This window comes from Diabrotica undecimpunctata, chromosome 2, assembly GCF_040954645.1.
Source record: "Diabrotica undecimpunctata isolate CICGRU chromosome 2, icDiaUnde3, whole genome shotgun sequence".
In the NCBI taxonomy this organism is placed as follows: Eukaryota; Metazoa; Arthropoda; class Insecta; order Coleoptera; family Chrysomelidae; genus Diabrotica; species Diabrotica undecimpunctata.
Genome location: NC_092804.1, coordinates 109,710,329 through 109,728,798, shown reverse-complemented (window position 1 = coordinate 109,728,798; position 18,470 = coordinate 109,710,329). Strand labels below are relative to the sequence as shown.

Genomic DNA, 18,470 nt, shown 5'->3' with positions numbered 1-18,470 from the left:
TAGGAACATGGATAGCGAATATAAGCTTGGATTCGTAAAAGGTTACTTGGGTACTGAGAAACAGATAGTATGTTAGCACATTGTTAAATTTTGCGATTTGTTCTTCTTTGTATATATGTGATAAATATGACATCATTTCTGAGATTTCTTGGGTAGATATTATTGAATTATGAAGAGTATTTAATTTAGAGAAAACGATCGAATTTTCAATATTGTCAATAAATGTTATTCAATTTTGGCAATCAAGATTAATCTGGTAAAGAATACTTTGATAAGTTATGTAATTATCCAAAGTGATTATTTTGGTTTCTAATGAATATTTAAATTTTTCTATATTGTCTTGTAATTTTTGTTGATTTTGCCACAAGGTTGATAAAGATTGATTATAATGATTAACAAGCTTTTTGTACAAATTTGACTGAAGGTTATGTTCATGAATTACATTTTTCTAATTTAATTGTAAAATATTAATTGCTTTATCGTATCGTTCTTCATTGTCAGCATCTAAAGTTCCAAAAGCCCATTTATTAATTTTGCCTATTCCATCTATTAAACCTCTTTTAGAGCGAATATGTGGATGTAAATTTTCAAATTTTCTTTCGAGAATTTTTATTAAGAATTCGGTTCTTTTTGTCATTTGTTCGGCTAAGCTATGAAAAGATATAGGGTTAGAAGCATTACTTACTATTAGACTATTCTTAAGACTATAAAAATGGTTAGTTAAACTAGTTATCTGTTTAGTTACTTCTCTTAAATCTAGATAGTGTATAAAGGTATGCTTAGTGTAAATAATTTTACAGGGTCCTAATAGTATAGGTAACAAAGGATTCGTTATAGGAGTAATTTTTACATCTTCTCCTTCACATCTCCGTTGAAGTGCCAAGAATATCAGCAAACACGTTGTCCGGATTTTCATTTTCCTGAAAAGATATTTTTTGTTTTACTCTGAGTTTTCTGATTATATTTTTATGGTAATTTCCTTTATTAGTTTGTAAGATAAGACCTGAATCTTGGACTACTTCAGTCTTTTTAAATTTTGGTGCCTTTTTATCGTGCAATTTTGTTTTGACGTATGCAACGTCCTGGTTAGAGAAATCTGGAGGGTCATTTCGATTTTCATTTAATTTATTAATTATTTTTTCTTTTGTTTCTTCGTTTCTACTTTTTATTATTTCGTATAACTGTTTACTTGCTTTTTTATGGTTTTGTACATAGTATGATCAAATAAGGTTATTGTCCAAGTCGAAAGGATCTGGACTATTAATGTGTCCTTTTATTATTTCAAATGGGGTAAACTTGAATGAAACCTTTCTACGGGGGAGTTGGAATTACTATTTTTAGAAGTTGTGAAATGTAGTTCTATATGGTGAAGTTTACAAAAATCGTTAAGGTCATTATTTTTGAATTCTGTTCCACAGTCGGCAGTAATTTTATAAGGTAAACCGTAGTGGCTTACGAAGAGAAGTAAATTTTCCACTACGGAGGTGCCATTGACACTAGGTAAAGGATATGCTTGGGCATATCTCGAAAATAAATCTATAATCGTTAAATATGATTGGTTAGAAATTTTAAAGACATCTACATGAATATGCTCAAAGGGTTTTGATGCAGTGGGAGTTAGACTAAATTTTATAATTGGAGGATTTCTATCGTATTTGTTTTTAAGACAAGTTTCACAATTATTTATAAATCGTTCGATATCTTCTGCTATTTTTGGCCAATAGTAACGTGATCCTAGGGACATTTTTACTTCATTTATGCCGCGATGTCCTTTTTTGTGTATGTGATAATACTCTAATTTTTCTTTCTGTTCCTGAGTATCTATTATGTCAGTTAAAAATTTTGTGGAATGTACAAATTTAAAAGCGGAATTTTTAAAATAATTCTGAACTATTACTACAAATGTTTCTGGTAAAATATTTTCTTTAAAGTACAACGCATAAATCTTTTTGGGATCTATATATTCTTTTACAAATTTAAAAATACTTTCTTCAATATTTCTTTGGGGTAAAATAACATAAAATCTATTATTATCAAATATTTTTTCATTTTTGCATTTTATTTTATTTATTTCTCCACCTGTTAATATAATTTGATTTTTATAAGTATTTAGGGCTTTTTCGGTTATGGGTATACCTAGAATGGGATTTTCTAAAGAGGTATGACAGGTTTCTAAGTCTAAGTCATCTCTTTCGGGATTTTCAAGAGTGGGTCGAACTTGTATGTCCGAAATAATATTTATTTTACTAGTTGATCCATCATTTAGTAAGGAGTCAAGGTCTCCTTCTGAAAGTTGCGGTAAGTCGTCAAAGTTGCGTAGTTCCTTATCTATTATTTCATTTATGTCACCTAAATTAACGTCCATCGATTCCGTTTCGAGAGCATTTAAATCGGAATCTATTTTAATTCTAGAAAGCGCGTCGGCTACTTTATTATTTTTCCCTTTTAAATATTGGATATCATAATCAAATTCTTCGAGCTTAAGTCTCCACCGTACTAAGCGAGAGTTTGGCTCTTTAAGTGAAAATAACCACTGAAGGAGTTTATGATCAGTTAAACTTTGGAATCTGCGACCGAAGAGGTAGGGTCGAAAATATTTGCAACCGTATACAATCGCTAGTAACTCTTTCTCTATGGTTGAATAATTAATTTCGGCGGAATTTAACGTACGTGAGGCGTAACATATAGGATGGTTATCTTGCATTAGAACGCTGCCAACTGCATAATTAGAAGCATCAGTTATTAATTGAAAATTTTTGTTAAAGTCGGGATAAGCTAAAATAGGTTCTGAAGTCTAAAGATTTTTACAAATATTAAAACAGTCTAAGAATTCTTTGTTGTGGATAACTTTCTGATCCTTTTTTAAACACATGGTCATAGGTTTAGTTATAGCTGCAAAGTTTTTAATGAATTTTCTATAGTATCCTAACAAACCTAAGAATGACTTTATTTCTTTCTGCGTACGAGGGGTAGGAAAATTTTTAATCGCTCTAATTTTTTTTGGATTGGGCTTAACTCCGTCTGGGGTCACTATATGCCCTAAAAATTCAACTTCCTTTCTAAGGAATTCGCATTTATCAATTTGTATTTTTAATTGTGTATCTTTTAATTTTGCAAACACTAATTTTAAGTTTTGAATGTGCTCTTGGAGGCTTGTGCTAAAAATAATTATATCGTCCATATATACCATACAGATTTTGTTTTGTAAATCCTTTAATATTTCATCCATTACCCTTTGAAAGGTGGATGGTGCGTTTTTAAGCCAAAAGGCATTCTTAAAATTTCGTAGTGTCCATTATTAACACTAAATGCTGTTTTTTCTATGGAGCAGGGGCTCATCTCGATTTGATGAAAACCGCTAGCTAAGTCAAGAGTAGTGAAATATTGTGCTCGTCCTAATCTGTCCAATATTTCGGTAATATTGGGTATCGGATATCGATCACTAATGGTTTTATCATTAAGTTTCCTATAATCTATAACACAGCGAAATTTTTGTTGATTGGAAGAATCGAGTTTCTTACTATTTGGCTTCTGGGCTAATGGGACTATTACTGGCTCTAATAATTCCGTCGTCTAACATTTTGTAAATTTGCTTTTTAATTTCTTCCTTGTGAACATAAGGGTATCTGTACGACTTTACATGTACAGGTTCCTCGTCGGTTGTTTTAATAACATGTTTTACTTTTGACGTAAATGTAAGTGGGTCACCGGGTTTCAAAAATATATCTTTATATCGCGAACATAATTTAATAATTTCGGATTTTTCTTCCGTGTTCATATGATCCGTTCTAATAAGATTTTGGATTTGCATTTTATCTATTTTATAATTATTTTGTCTATTAGAAAATTCAAATTTATAACATTGATAAACGTTAGAATCGTATGGATAAGCGTTTATGGGTTTTATAAAGCTTATAAAGCTTATAAAGCTAAACCATTATTTGCTACAGTTAGCATTTCTGGTACATACATATCACCTAAAATTATCTTATCAATTAATATTTCACCGTTCGGTACGGTCACAGGGACTTCTTTTCTAATCTTCTCATAAGGGCCAACAGATATTTTAAACTTTATGCCTGATGGTTTTCTAAATTTAATAGGGATTATTGTGTCTCTGCTAACGAGACATTTATTATTAAAATCAATGTTAAACTTCATGGATAATAGGTCATTAACCCCGACCAAGCCATCATAAAACTCATGAAAATCATATAATATGTAGTGCAGTATGTTGTTTCGATTAAATTCTTGGAACGCCGGTATGGCTGCTTGGTATTTGATCTTTCGTGCCAAGAGACGTAGAAATTGAAACGTTTGAAGAATATATGCAATCTGAATAAAATTGTTCAGCAATACTGGGTTTTAAGATTGATTTCGTACTAGTATCAATTAATAATTTTAATGGGGGATTAGAAATAGTGATGTAAGGTAAAGGGTTATTAGAGGTTAAATTTAATTCGATTAAGTTATTTGGTTTTCTGAGGTGGTTTCCTGAAAACTCTGAGGAAAATAATCTAAATCTACTTGCTCACAGGAATGGATATCTGCGTCGATGTCGCTATGCGTCTGTCCGCATTCTTGTCTATCGCAATCATTATTATATAATTCTTCAACTATAATATTCGGCTTTTGCCCATTATTTTGAAAATATTTTCTATTAAAATTATTTGTTCTTCTGTTGAACGTTGAAGGGAATCTAGAATTTGTGGAAATATTCATCGGTTCCGGCTTTGGGGCGCGATGTTGGGGAGTTCGATTTGGTCTGAAAACATTCGTATTTCGGGAAGGTCCAAAGACTTCTGAGTTAGTTGGGAGTCTTTTAGGGGGTAGCTGTTGAGGCTGTACATTAATAGGTTGGCAAAGCCATTGGAAATTTTGGGGATAATTATTATTTGTATTAAAGTTTGGATTTTGGGGAATAGAAGAATTTGTTTGAAAATATTGATTATTCATGGGATTATAAAATTGCCTGTTTGGATTAGGGAAATTCTGATTTCTGAAATTGCCTTTATTTTGGTGCGACTTATTGTCATTATTACTTGAATAAAAGTTCTCGAAATTCTCAAATTCATTTACATAAGCTATGGCGTGTTCTAAAGAAGCTGGTGCTTTTAAATGCATAATATTTTTTAATGTGCCGGTACAACCCGTAATAAAAGTGTTTAGTGCTGTATTTTCGCAAAATTGTATGAAAACAGCCTTTTGATTTACATCAAGATTAGTATCATTGCTAATTCTTTGTACTATATTACTTACTAACAATTGTAATCTATTTCCAAATTCTATTAAATTTTCATTTCTTTGTGGCCTAGTTCTAGTAAGTTCTTGTGTTAAGGATTGTAAATTACGTTTATCAGAAAAACATTGTATAAGCGCGGCTTTTAAAAGTGCCCAATTATTTAATTCTACCCTATTTCCTACCATAAGCTCAGCTTTTCCTATAAGTTTTCCTTGAATACATTCAAAAATGTGATCATTTATTTCTTGGTCATTATATGCTCTATATGTAATAATTAAGTTATCGCAAAGATAAATAAATTTATTTAAAGTATTAGTATCTCCATCATAAGGTCTAATATTTGAAATTTTTGACTTAAATAGTTCCCAATTAATGGGACGACGTTCGAACGTCGGTGTCGGCGTTGCCGTCGCTTGATTAGCTTGAACAGTTTGGTTAGTTGCCATTTTAATATTTTTATTATCTTTATTCTTCCTACCTTTAAAGTTAATCTTTAGATTCTTAAGAGATTCTACCAAGGAATCAGCGTCAATCATAAAATGAAAATATCGTCTAATAAACAATGTCTTAACAAGCTATCTTCCGAATTTATGAAAAATAAATAAGGAAGGCAAGAAGGAACTTGGCACTCACCTCGATAGTCTTTGCCAACTACTTCTCCGAATTCGTCCATCCAAATGAAGGACTGCTGTCACTGAAGGGCTGCTTTCCAATGGGGGCTGCTTTCCACTAAACGGAATGTTCTTTGGATTTGCACTTAAGGCGTTGAAACACCAAAGTCCCGAAAAAGTCTGCTTTCCGATAGATACGAAATTCACAGTTTCGCGACTCGCACAAATCCTACTGACTGCGATAAATTTAAATTTCAAAAAATGAAATTTGTTTTTAAAAAATATTTTTATTTCTAAGCTACAATTTTAATGCATCTAAACTGAACAAGACCAAGAATAATAATAATTTTTACAATGCAAATAACAACGAAACAATACGACAACTTCTGGGGAAACTGCAGAGTAAGCCGCAGGTGTTGGTTGCGATTCTGCCAGGTCCGGACTTTCGTACCATGTAACTTTCTATTCCTTTTTTGGGGATTGACAGTATGAGAATTAGTTAGCTTGTCCAGTGTATTTAGCAATAATATTGACCTGAAAGTACCCGGTTCTTTTATTGCTTTTCTAGGTTTAGGAATAATAATTAGGATAAAGTTTGGCGTTTTCCATAACATGAGAAATTCCTATATTCTAAAAAGGTTGACCATTATATTTTTCATCCATTCAGCCTTATTCTCAATTATGGTCTTTATTATATCCGTCGCAATTCTGTCAGGTCCAGGTGCCCCGTCTTTAGTGCCTTTCCTGCTTTTAATATCCCTTCTATTGTAAAAACATTTGTTAGTATGTTGCTAGTATGTGCCTCTACAGGTATTATTTGGAAGTTTTTTCCGCTGTTTGTGGGAACAGTATTTTCTAGGCTTTCTTAAAGTTGTGTACATTATCTTGTTTTTTAGCTGTTTACTCTTCTGGTTAGTTCTTTCTTTAAGGCTTTTAGTCTTTCGGTCTCCTCTCTTACTAGTCGGATTTTTTTCCTGTAGCCGGTGACATTTCTTCTTAATTCGTTGTAATTTATTCTAAACTATATTTTATCTATCCACCGGTATGGCGGGGAAATTCGTCTTTCTCTTAAGCTACATCTCTCGGCTATCTCGCTATTTTTTTCATGTCTACATTCAAAATTATCTGGGTGCTTCCCCATACCCTTTAGTTCTTCTTTTAGGATTTTTTGTTAATTAATTTATTGTTGTCTACTGTGCCCTGATTTTAAGTTTTTTCTTATTTTATGTCGAATATATTTATGATAGGTATGTGAATATTTCTATTCTTTTTCGAATAATGTTATCTTAAATGAAAAGAGTTAAAAGAAATATATTTTTATAGTATAAAAATTATATGCAAAATCATAAGATCAAAAAGATTTTAGTTTTTATTTAGGATATATCTTAATTCATTACAATCTTAAGATGTACGATACTGTGTCAATTACAAATTAACTTTTCATCATATATAAATCCACAGGATACATTCTTTTACCCAATAATAAAAATTTACGATTTTATAAGTAGATGCATAAGAGTATACAAACATAAAATATCATAGGATTAGTCCCATATAATTAGATATATGTACAAAAATTGAGCTGATTTGGTCCTTTTATTAAATAACTGCAGGAAAACTATTAAGCGGATTATAATTTTCCACTTCAATATCATCCTCTTACAGTTGAACCGTTGCTGTCAACCAATAAAATACCTCTACAAAACTCATTAAAATTATAAATAAGATATTTGTTCAAAGGTTTAAAAGATTTTGGGAACTAAAGTTTTTGTTTTTAGTTATTTTATTATTCGTTGAACTTCTAGACGTAATCAATTGTTTGAGTGTTCTCTTAAAGCTTAAAATTCCGTCCTAGATATTTTAGTTAGAGGAACTTCCAACTGATATTAAATAACTTCTGATGGTTTTTGTTCTAGGGACTGGTTATATTACTACTTTTTAAGTTATTATTGGATACTTGAAGGACCTCGATATGCTGTTATTATAGTAAGTATATTCAATTTAATTTTATTTTTTAACTATTAAATGTCTAGATATACATTTTTTATTGATGCACCGATTTAAATTATTGTAATTTACTACTCTGATTTTAAGTTTTACATAACCAAGTTATCTCAAGGAGATTGATACTATAACCTTACTCAAACTTGTTTTCTGATTTAAATCAGAATCTGATTTGTGTTATCGATCGGTTGGCTATTGGAATTCTTTTTTTATGGCCTTCTACATATTTTTAAATACCAACTTAGTTAACATACTTCAAGTAACTTATTTAAGTAATTTTTGTTCGTTTTAGCTGTACCAAGCTGCGTCAACAATATACTTCTGTTAACGTTATATAGGCCAGTAAATGAAAGTGGAATATGGCGATTTCATGAAATTTTCCGTGTCATTATCGAATTCCATGAAAATTTAAATTTATGTTCTACTTACCTTTCAGTCACTTTTAGACTATTTCCCGTTGGTTGTTTTTATTTTTTTAGTGGTGAAAACTACCCCAATTAGAATCAATCGTATAATTGTAAATTAAAGCGGATAATAATTGATTCAAACCTTTTTTTAATGAACTGAATTAATATCACATAGTTCCAGATTAATTATAATTAAAACAGTGACAATGTCATTAATTTGAAATTTGGATTTAGGGTACACTTACCCTCCATTTAAAAATTGGACCTGTGCCGTTAGTTGCTTATTATTTTTTATGATGGAAAACGACCCCAATTAGAAAAGATCATAATCATTGTAGATTTCTTTACTGTTTTAAATTCTTACCACATAATTTCTACCCTTATAATAACCACCCTTAATTCAGAACGAATATTTGGAATATTATGTTTTTTTTTCATGAAAACTATAAATTATTTTTTAGATCAAAATTTTACGACTTTATTGTATTTCAACTTAAAAAACAACCCTTATTGGTTTATAAGAATTTGTAAAAGTATGTCTGTACTTTAATAGCACATCATGTTTAACTAACAATGCTTTAGTATTTTTTTTTTCGATAAATACATACTTTTTGAGTTAATTGTAAAAAAGTGTCTGAAAACGTGGATTTTTATTTTGAAAAATGAACGTGTTCACTCGCAAATAACTCAAAAAGTATTGAAGTAGTGAAATAACTCTACAAAATTAAAATTGCGTAGAATTAGTTAATTTATTCATTTTCAATATTATTTTAAACGTATATTTTTCACCACCGCGAAGGGGTGACTTTCACCCCCCAAGTAAAAGCAACTCTGGGCTCACGTACAAAAGTGAAGTTAACGGTAAGAGGAACCTAAGTCTAAATTTTTAAGCAAATCCGTCTTGGCGATAAAAATTACACTCCGTAAGTGGCAACCGTAGCTCACTGGCTATGTCACTGGTTTACCAAGCTGGAGAGCCCGGGTTTGTATCCCGGCACCGGCAAAATTTTCAATTTCTAATTTAACTGAGCTGCCACCGTACTTCGGAGCTCACGTAAAGCCGTCAGTCCCGGCTACGAAAGTAGTCGTTAAATCATGTTAGCTAGACCTTAGCTAGAAGGTTACAGAAACATTACTTTACTTTTAGTAACTGCCACCAGTCTTATTTTCATGGAAATGTTTGATTAGGATAGCGCTGGATGGGCATCTTAACACGTATTCAGTAGCTGGCACCGGTCTCACTAGCACGCCAGTTCCTACTTGGTGAAGTCAGTCATTTTTTTTTATTGTCAGTGTCGTGTTACTTTTGCAAAAACTTACGCCAGCAACTGGAATGATGAGTTTACACGTGTCTACAACTGATGGCGCGACGTTAAAGGGGACGCGGATGAAGGCCACTCTCATGAAAAATAGACCAGCTTTCTAGTCGAGACAGCGCTGGACTGGCGTAAAAAATTGTTGTCACTACTATGCCGCATAATGCCATTACTAGGCAAGCGCTGTCGTGCCAGTGCGACTGGTGCCAGTTACTGGATACGTGTAAACCTACTTTTATAATGCAGCCTATTCGTTTATTTTACATTTTCTTATTAATTCTCACTTAGTCTATCTTTAGTTTTTACTTTTGATTTGAAGCTTTTAATAGTAAATTTTATAAGTGACTTCATTGATTATCGTAATTCTTGCAATTATTTTTATTTTCTTTTGAATGTCTTTGTCTGGTTCTTTATGCTGGAGTATGCGTTTGATTTTTTCTCTTGTTTTTTTTTTAATTCACGACAAAAGAAAAGTTTAGTGAATTTTTCATTAAAAGCACCTATTTTGGACATTAATTCTAAAAAGATAAAATTTATTATAAATAAAAACGAGGTTATTGGAATGGAGGCCAAGGGAAGACAAGAGAAGCGTAGGTCGACCACCTACAAGATGGACTGACGATTTAAGAAGACTCAATTAAAACTGGATGAGAGCGGCGCAAGATAGACGGGGTTGGAAACATGAGGAAGAGGCCTATGTTCAGCAGTGGACTCTTGAAGCTGGATGATGATGATAAATAAAAACTACATTCGCAGGAACGAACTGACTACAGTGTCACTTTATAATTAAAAAGTATTGCTTTAGATCCACAAGGATTAGAATAATAGTATTTACTATTATCTATCTATATGTATATTATCTACTGATACCAATAATATACTTATGTTACTATTATATTATAATTAATTAATTGCAAATTAATTAGTATAATATTCTTGTATATTGTAATTATGTTTATGGGGTTGCTTCCATCAAGAGTTCCATATAGTAGAACTCTAGGGGTAGTTTACCCCCTGAATGGGGTTGATTAACTCGAACTCACTGCATACTCATAATTACTTTATTCGTTCTCTAAGTACAATAATAGAGAGAGTACCCAGTTGACGGATGAGAGACTGTTCACTCTTAATTCTTAATTATAATGATTTACTCCCGTTATTTTGCAGCTATTTAACTCAGATGTGTCTGTTTATATAATAATATTTTACTAATATAATTTGTACTTATTAATAAATAAACTTTTGATTACACTGCAAATTTCAGTAGGTCAGCGCGTGTTCTAGTTACACCGATATTTTCAATATTATAAACAAACAATGGCATTTAGTAATAATGGCAATCAATAATAATATTGAAAGGATTTTAAATTTTAAACTAAATTGGGTTACTTAAATCTAATTTCTGGATGCTTAATTAAATCCCATTACATCCCTAGCCCCCAGAAGAAAAATTTTCTGAGTGTTGTTCGTTTTCAAACAATTCATAAACTGTTTTTACTCTTCTATGCCGAAAGAAGAAAATTTTTCGTGTCATCATCAACTGATTACTGAACATACATACATTATTTACATTTACTATTTACATATACATATTTATAGAATTATATACAAATTTTTAGTACATATTTCCTTATATTTAGTATCAAAAGAATGTTCAATATCAATATAATTATTCCCGTTTTCACATATCACTAATTCACTGTGTTTCTGGACTGTAAGCGTATAGCCCAGTTTTATACATCTCCTTGATCTTACCGTTATTTATCTTAATTTTACAGTTAACATTATTTACCTCTGTTATTATGAAAGGATCTGCATAAAGACTATCAAACTTAAAATTCTCTTCTCTTTAGGATTGATTGATCAGGATTAGGTCTCCTATTTCGAAGTGTTTTGGCATCGTTTTTGACTTTTTTCTTTTCTGTCGTTCCTTTTTGTACTTTAATAAGAAGGTTTCAGCTCTCTCGTTTGCGAATTGTAGTTTATAGCGTAACTCATTGTAGTAGGCATCTATGTTGTAACATGATTGAACGTCTCGTGTAAGGTCTTCAGGTAAGTTTATTTTCCTGTCATACAGCAATTCGAACGGTATATATCCATGTTTAGCAGTATAAGAACATGCTGTATCACAGATTACAAGTTTCTCTGTCTTCATCTATGAATGATCTCACGTACTCGTTTAATGTTCTATGTAGTTTCTCACAACTTCCCATCGATTGTGGGTGGTACGCCGTTGAGAAGTTGTGCTCTGTCTTTAGCATTTTTGTTAGTTCGTGCATTACTTCATTTTTGTACTATGTGCCTTGGTCTGTTCTCATTTGTTTTATGAGTCCACATGTTGGTATAAAATTATCGAAAATTCCGCGAGCTATTGTCTCGGTTCTTTGTTACACACTGGTATACTCACTGCGTATTTTGTTAATTCACAGAGCATTGTTATACAGTATCTATTGCCTTCATTACTGCTAGGAAATAAACCTATCGTGTCTATGTACACTATGTCCCATGGTTTTGAAGAAGTGTCCGATATCACGAATTCCTCAACCTGTAATCTTTACGGTTTTTAATTTGACATATATGATATTGTTTGATGCATTTTCTTACGTCTTTTTCCTTGTTTGTCCATTTGAATCTTGCCTTTAGTTTCTTTATTAACCTATTATTTTCTACATAACCCCCAAACATCGGGTGGTTATAATATTCCTTTATTATCCTACTTTTTTTTTGTCATCCTCTACTGTTTGTGGTACTTTGCATATGTATATTTCTATATTTTTCAATAATTTGTTTACTTCTTCTATAAATTCATTAATTGTGCACAATTTAAAAATAATATCATTTACGCATATCTTTACATTAAGTACTGCATTCTCTACCGCCAGGCAATTAAGCTATGCCTACATTTGACTTAAATCAAAGTGATTGAATCCTGTGGCCATGCTCTAGCTGCACTTGATTTTGTTTTTGATCCGAATGCTCAGTCTTGGTGAGATTCGGTCTACTCCAAAAGACAAAATTGGTAGTCTATTTGCCTCTAAATTATTTAGTACTTGTCTATACTTACTGGTTGCTTGTGGACTTCCGGCTGTAATTTAGGTTCACTTTCTGTATCCTTATGTCTTGTTTCTTACATTTTTCTTCTTGATTGAGCTCAGATATTAGGGGTAGTATAGCTGTATTAGTGGTTTATGATCCGTTTTTACTAAAAATGTTTATGCTCTATATAAATAACATTTAAAATGGTTAATTCCCCAATAAATTGCTAGTAATTCCTTGACGATTATACGTTTATTACATTCTCTTGTAAAACTGGTTGCAAATCAAAGGTACAACACATAATGCCTTATGCGGCTAACATTTCTCATCAGCTGCTTTTGTATTTATACAGTCTTCATCTTGTATAATGTATTGTACATAGTCATTTTTTAACAGCCGCCTCCCTAGGCCCACTTTTAAGGAATTATTTTTAGTGCAAAGCTGGCATTGATCTTATTTAGCTTATAGAAAGACAAGTTGTAATCGGTACAAAAATCCTGCTAAAAGTAATTTCGCATACATCTTTTAAATTTTTATTTGGACATTCTTGTTTATATAAATAATACATTTTCGCAATGCTAAGTTGAGATTTAGTTTTTTTCCTGCAATAATGAGATTCCATGGTGGGAAACTTTTTTATATGGTTTTCCACTCTCTCTATATTTTCTTAGTCTATATTTTTGTGTGAGGTCTTCTCCATTGTCTTGTCCAATAATAATTTTCCCTCTCCCCTGCCTTTATACGCAGTATCAATAATATCCATTGAAATTCGTAACGTTTTAAGAAAAAAGCTTTTACATACCCGGATTTTTTGCCCATCATTATTTAAATAGTAAATTTTTATATCTACTCTTTCTTTACTTGAGCTCTCTCGTCGCACCCTTTTTCTTAAAGGTGGTATACTTTCTTTTGTTCCAAGAAGAAACGATTTTTGCTTCAAATATTCACTATGCCAAAAGTTATAACAAAGTGATTTTCTAAGTTATTCTGAAAAATGTGAATTGCACTGGAACCGGCAATTTTCGCAGTTTTATAACTTTGGTGTATTGGATTAAATTTTCTGTTTTTTCTTTAAATTTCTCTTTCATTCTAAAGGTTAAGCTTTCTTCCATCGATATCTTTTTTGCTTAATTTCTGTATCTGTTAATTATTAATTGAATAAATTTTCTTCCATATCTGCCTTAGTACTTGAGACATTTTCTTTATCAGTACTCTCACTGTCCGATGAAGGTTCATAACGTGGAACTTGAATTGGAAGATCCGAGTCAAAATCTTGTACTTCAGTCGTGATATTTTTAGTGAGCACTGGAGAAATCGAACAATTGGCACCACAAATAATGTTTGGATCATCTTTTGTTGTTGAAGTGGAACCAAAACAAGGGGAATTGTCTGAAACAAAAGAATTAAAAATATAACATCATACAAATTCCAAAATTATGCTAATAAAATAGTATCTAACCCTTTACTTAGCTTCTAGCTAAAGTAATTACCTACTAAATTGCTAGGTATTTATTGATAATAATAATGATAATATTATATATACATACATACACACAAACATACACACACATATATATATATATATATATATATAATATACAAATATATATATATATATATATATATATATATATATATATATATATATATATATATATATATATATGTGTGTGTGTGTATGGATATATTCAGATTTAGCCATACGGCTCACACTCCCTATAAGGGGAAAATTCACTCATCTCAGATACCTACGGTATCAAAAGGATTGAGCTCTGGTGGGACTCTTTTCGTGTTATCGAGCCCTAGGTGACTTGGTTTGCTGGAGTATCTCCCAAAAATTTTCGTTCACATCTGGACGTCGCGAGGAGTACAGCTTTCTGCATGGCCTTATAAAGATGTTCATTTAGACCCAGCTGTTTTATGTTCGCTAGGAGGTTTTTGGGAATAACACCAGTAGTAGATAGAATAATAGGTACTGTCTGGGTACTTTCCATTCTCCATTGTCTCCTGATTTGTATTTCTAGATCTTTATACTTGCGATCTTTTCGTTGTATTTAACACGCAAATTATTGGTGTTAGGTATCGCCACATCAATAAGTGGTATTTTCCTGGTAAGTTTATTAACTAGTATGAGATCCGGTCTATTATGTGCCACTGGTTGGTCTGTGAGCACAGTGCGGTCCCACAGCTTGTAGTTGTCATTTTTAAGCATTCTGTCAGGGACATATTGATAATAAGGAAGATGATCGGCTTGTAGAAGTCCCAGTTTTTCAGCTAGTTCTTGGTGGATAATCTTTCCTACTGAGTCATGGCGTTCTTTATAATCAGTTCCCACAAACGCCTGGCAGCCCCCGGTTAGATGTTGGATGGTTTCTTGGGCTTGGCATCCATATCAGCATTTGTCATTTTGGCCTTGAGGATCTTTAACAATATATCTCAGGTAATTTTTAGTTGGAATAACCTGATCCTGAATGGCAAGTAGAAAGCCCTCAGTCTCGGGAAACATCTTTCCTGATGTCAACCAATAGTTCGACGCTGTATTGTCGACATATTCTTGGCTGATCTCATTGAGATGTCGCCCATGCAGAGGTTTACTCATCCAGGTGCGCATTTTTTCTTGCTTAGTCAGATGGTTTATGCGCATTTCTTGTTCCCTCAGTTTTAGCGACGTTGTATCATCTACTGCGCAAATTGCTCGATGTTAGGTAGATGTCTTAGCCTGCACCTGAAAATAAGTTCTTAAATTAGCAACCTGTTTATTTAATTGCTCACATATGTCCATAAGTCCTCTTCCCCCTTGATAATACGGTAATGTTGTTCTCTCTATCGCACTGCATGGATGGTGTTTTGCGCCTTTATGAGAAGTGTTCTTACTTTCAGCTGAAGACTCTCTATATCCGTTTTTGACCACTTTATAATACCAAATGAGTAGCTCAGCGCAGAACAGGCGTATGTATTTATTGCTTTAAACACATTTTTACTATTAAGATATGACCGATTTAGTTGTCTTACTCTTCGTACGAACTCAGAAGTTAGTTCGGTTTTTATTAGTTTATGGTCAATTTTTCGCGTTTGCTGTACTCCGAGATATTTGTACATATCATTTTCACCCATTGGCTCGATGTTTTAACCATCTTGCATATCGAAACCTCCGAGCTGAATCTTTCCTCTGACTATATTTAGTATACGGCACTTGTCTAGTCCATAATGCATACTAATATTATTTGAAAAAGTTTTTACAGTTTTTAGCATCTGATCTAGGTGGTTTCGAGTGGAAGCCATTAAATTCAAATCTTCCATATACAACAGATGATTAAGCATCGCCACAATAGTGTTGTTATTTTTGATGCTGAATATATCTGATATCAGCAACTTAAGCTGTTTTCTTCTTCAACTTCTTTTATTATATCATAACATTTATGTTGACATCTATAAAACTTTTCCTTCAATCTCACCAGCTGATTGTCATTTCTGACAGTCGAGCTTTCAAATACTTCATTTTCATGATATGATCATAACAGTCAAGAACCCTAGCCGTGCCGTTGTTTATATAACAATTCAAAATTGACAATTATATTTTTTCATAGATTTAATCAATCAATGTTTTCAAAAGTGAAATTTAAAACAAATTAGTTAAATTGGGAATCTTCCAGCGTTCTGTGTTTCTATATTTTTTGCTGTTATATTTATTATATTAATTTTTTGATGTTTCTTTGCAATAACAACATTGTAATGCTACAGATCTTTTAAAGGTAAGATCATTTACTTAATTGTTTTTTCATATTAGATGTATCGCTAATAACACTCTTTTAGATGAACTGATGATGCTTATTAAACAATAGGCGAAACGTCTTCAATAAATAGATAAAGTAGCACAACTCTTATCTTTTTTATCTCCAAATTGACCGAAAACATCCCATTCACTTACGAGTGCACATTTTTTTTATATATATAATATATATATATATATATATATATATATATATATATATATATATATTATATATATAAATTGCAATACTGAAGACATATACTAACAATTAAAGTAAATGTTTGAATAATATTATTATTGATCAAAATATTCACTGATGATCATTAAATATTACGAGCAATTAAAATTGTAACGTTTTTGTTTTTCCACTATAAATAAAACTTTATCTATTCTAATTTTATATGTTATATGCCATTCTCGAACTCGGCTATCTCGGCTAAATTATTCTTTTGGTCAATACCGTCTGCTTTTTAAGTCTGCTCTAATTACTTTTCAGAATGTAAACGGAATTAGTGAATTTAAATTTAATTTTCACTCTTGCAATAAGTTTTAGGCTAAACAGCTACAATGAACGAAAATTTTATAATAATTACCTTTATGTTTTACAGAAAAGGTGCTTGTCTAAAAAGGTTGTTGAAAATTACAATTAACCACAGACTACGAATGATGTAGAAAGAAGGATCCATCTAAAGATATCCAAATATGACTTAATATGACTTAGTTAATTATGAGTCATAATACTAGTACTAAAACTAAAGTATAGCTTTTATGTATCCTAAAATAGTCGTAAAGACAAATACTCAATTCATACATATCAAAAGAATGTGAAATCGGACACTGATTTCAAAATTGACTATTCGGTGAGCAAAAGATTTATAGTAGCATATCCAAGGATACTCTATTAGGCAGAGTTGTGGACCGATTCACAAATTGTAAGTAACAATAAAAAAATTCAAAACATATATAAACCAATTTAAGTATTCAATTGGGCACTAAATCCAAAATTGATCAACCAGTGGACAACAGATTTATAGAAAAGCATATCCAAAGATATAATTAACCAGGCAAATGAGTCACCCATTCCCACTCAAATCATATAATCAAAAAAGTAACAGTAATAAAAATTGCCAAATATATATAAACCAATTTAAGTGTTGAATTAGGCACTAAATACAAAATTGATCAACCAGTTTACAACGGATTTATAGAGTAGCATATCCAAAGATATAATCAACCAGTCAAATGGATAACCAATTCACACTCTAATCAAATAACCCAAATATATTAGCTCAGCATATACCCACATCCGGTAATATGTGCCTAAACCACAATAGTCGTAGACTAAATCATTGAATCTAAATCAACATCAAAACAAATTAACTAACTGAACAGACACATAATGATTCGTCCTAACATTACAATGGCAGAACAAAATATGTTCTAGTTCTATATCCAAAATCAATAAATAAAAGTCTAGGGAAAGAAGTAAATTTAACTGTAAACAGTTATTTGTTTACCAAAATATAAAATACTAATTTCAGAAAAGCAATCTAACTATGCTAACCATAGAGGTAGCAATGACAAGAATAACTTAACGTAAGTGAGACTCAGAAGTCATCTAAAGGAAATCTTTTGTAATTATAATTGAACACAGTCATAAAACTCAAAATTAAAACTAAAATCGTTTGTAATCGTTTGTAATCGTTTGCTAAGTAGAAATCGTTTGATTTCTCTTTTTGTTAAAACTAAAATGTTTAAATTAGAATTCAGATTGAAGGTGGTTAGCTAATTATAAATAAAACGTCTTACTGCCCAGTCATTTGTATATTATTTTATGAAAATAAGAAGTTACGAAATCCATTGAACAACAGTGGCCAACTATTTTGAACAACAACTACGAACCCACATTTTCAATAAAGTACCCACAGGCAGAATAGTCCATATGATATAAGAGTATACAAAAAAAAATTGGCACTGGGGGAGTGCCGACAGAAGTGAAAACTGTTTACAAATTTTAGATAATTATTAAAATGTAACTATGAAACATGTATATATATATATATAAAAAATATACAAAAAATA

At 31.5% G+C, this 18,470-nt stretch overlaps 1 protein-coding gene across 2 annotated transcripts in view; it reads left to right on the top strand.

Annotated features, from left to right (window-relative positions):
* LOC140434772 (PDF receptor-like) overlaps positions 1–18,470 on the top strand; it is a 1,054,707-nt gene that overhangs the window by 866,459 nt on the left and 169,778 nt on the right. For both annotated transcript variants that reach the window (XM_072523274.1, XM_072523273.1), the window contains exon 9: positions 7,770–7,839. In XM_072523274.1, the coding sequence (XP_072379375.1) occupies positions 7,770–7,839 (70 nt within the window). The remainder of the gene's footprint in view (positions 1–7,769; positions 7,840–18,470) is intronic.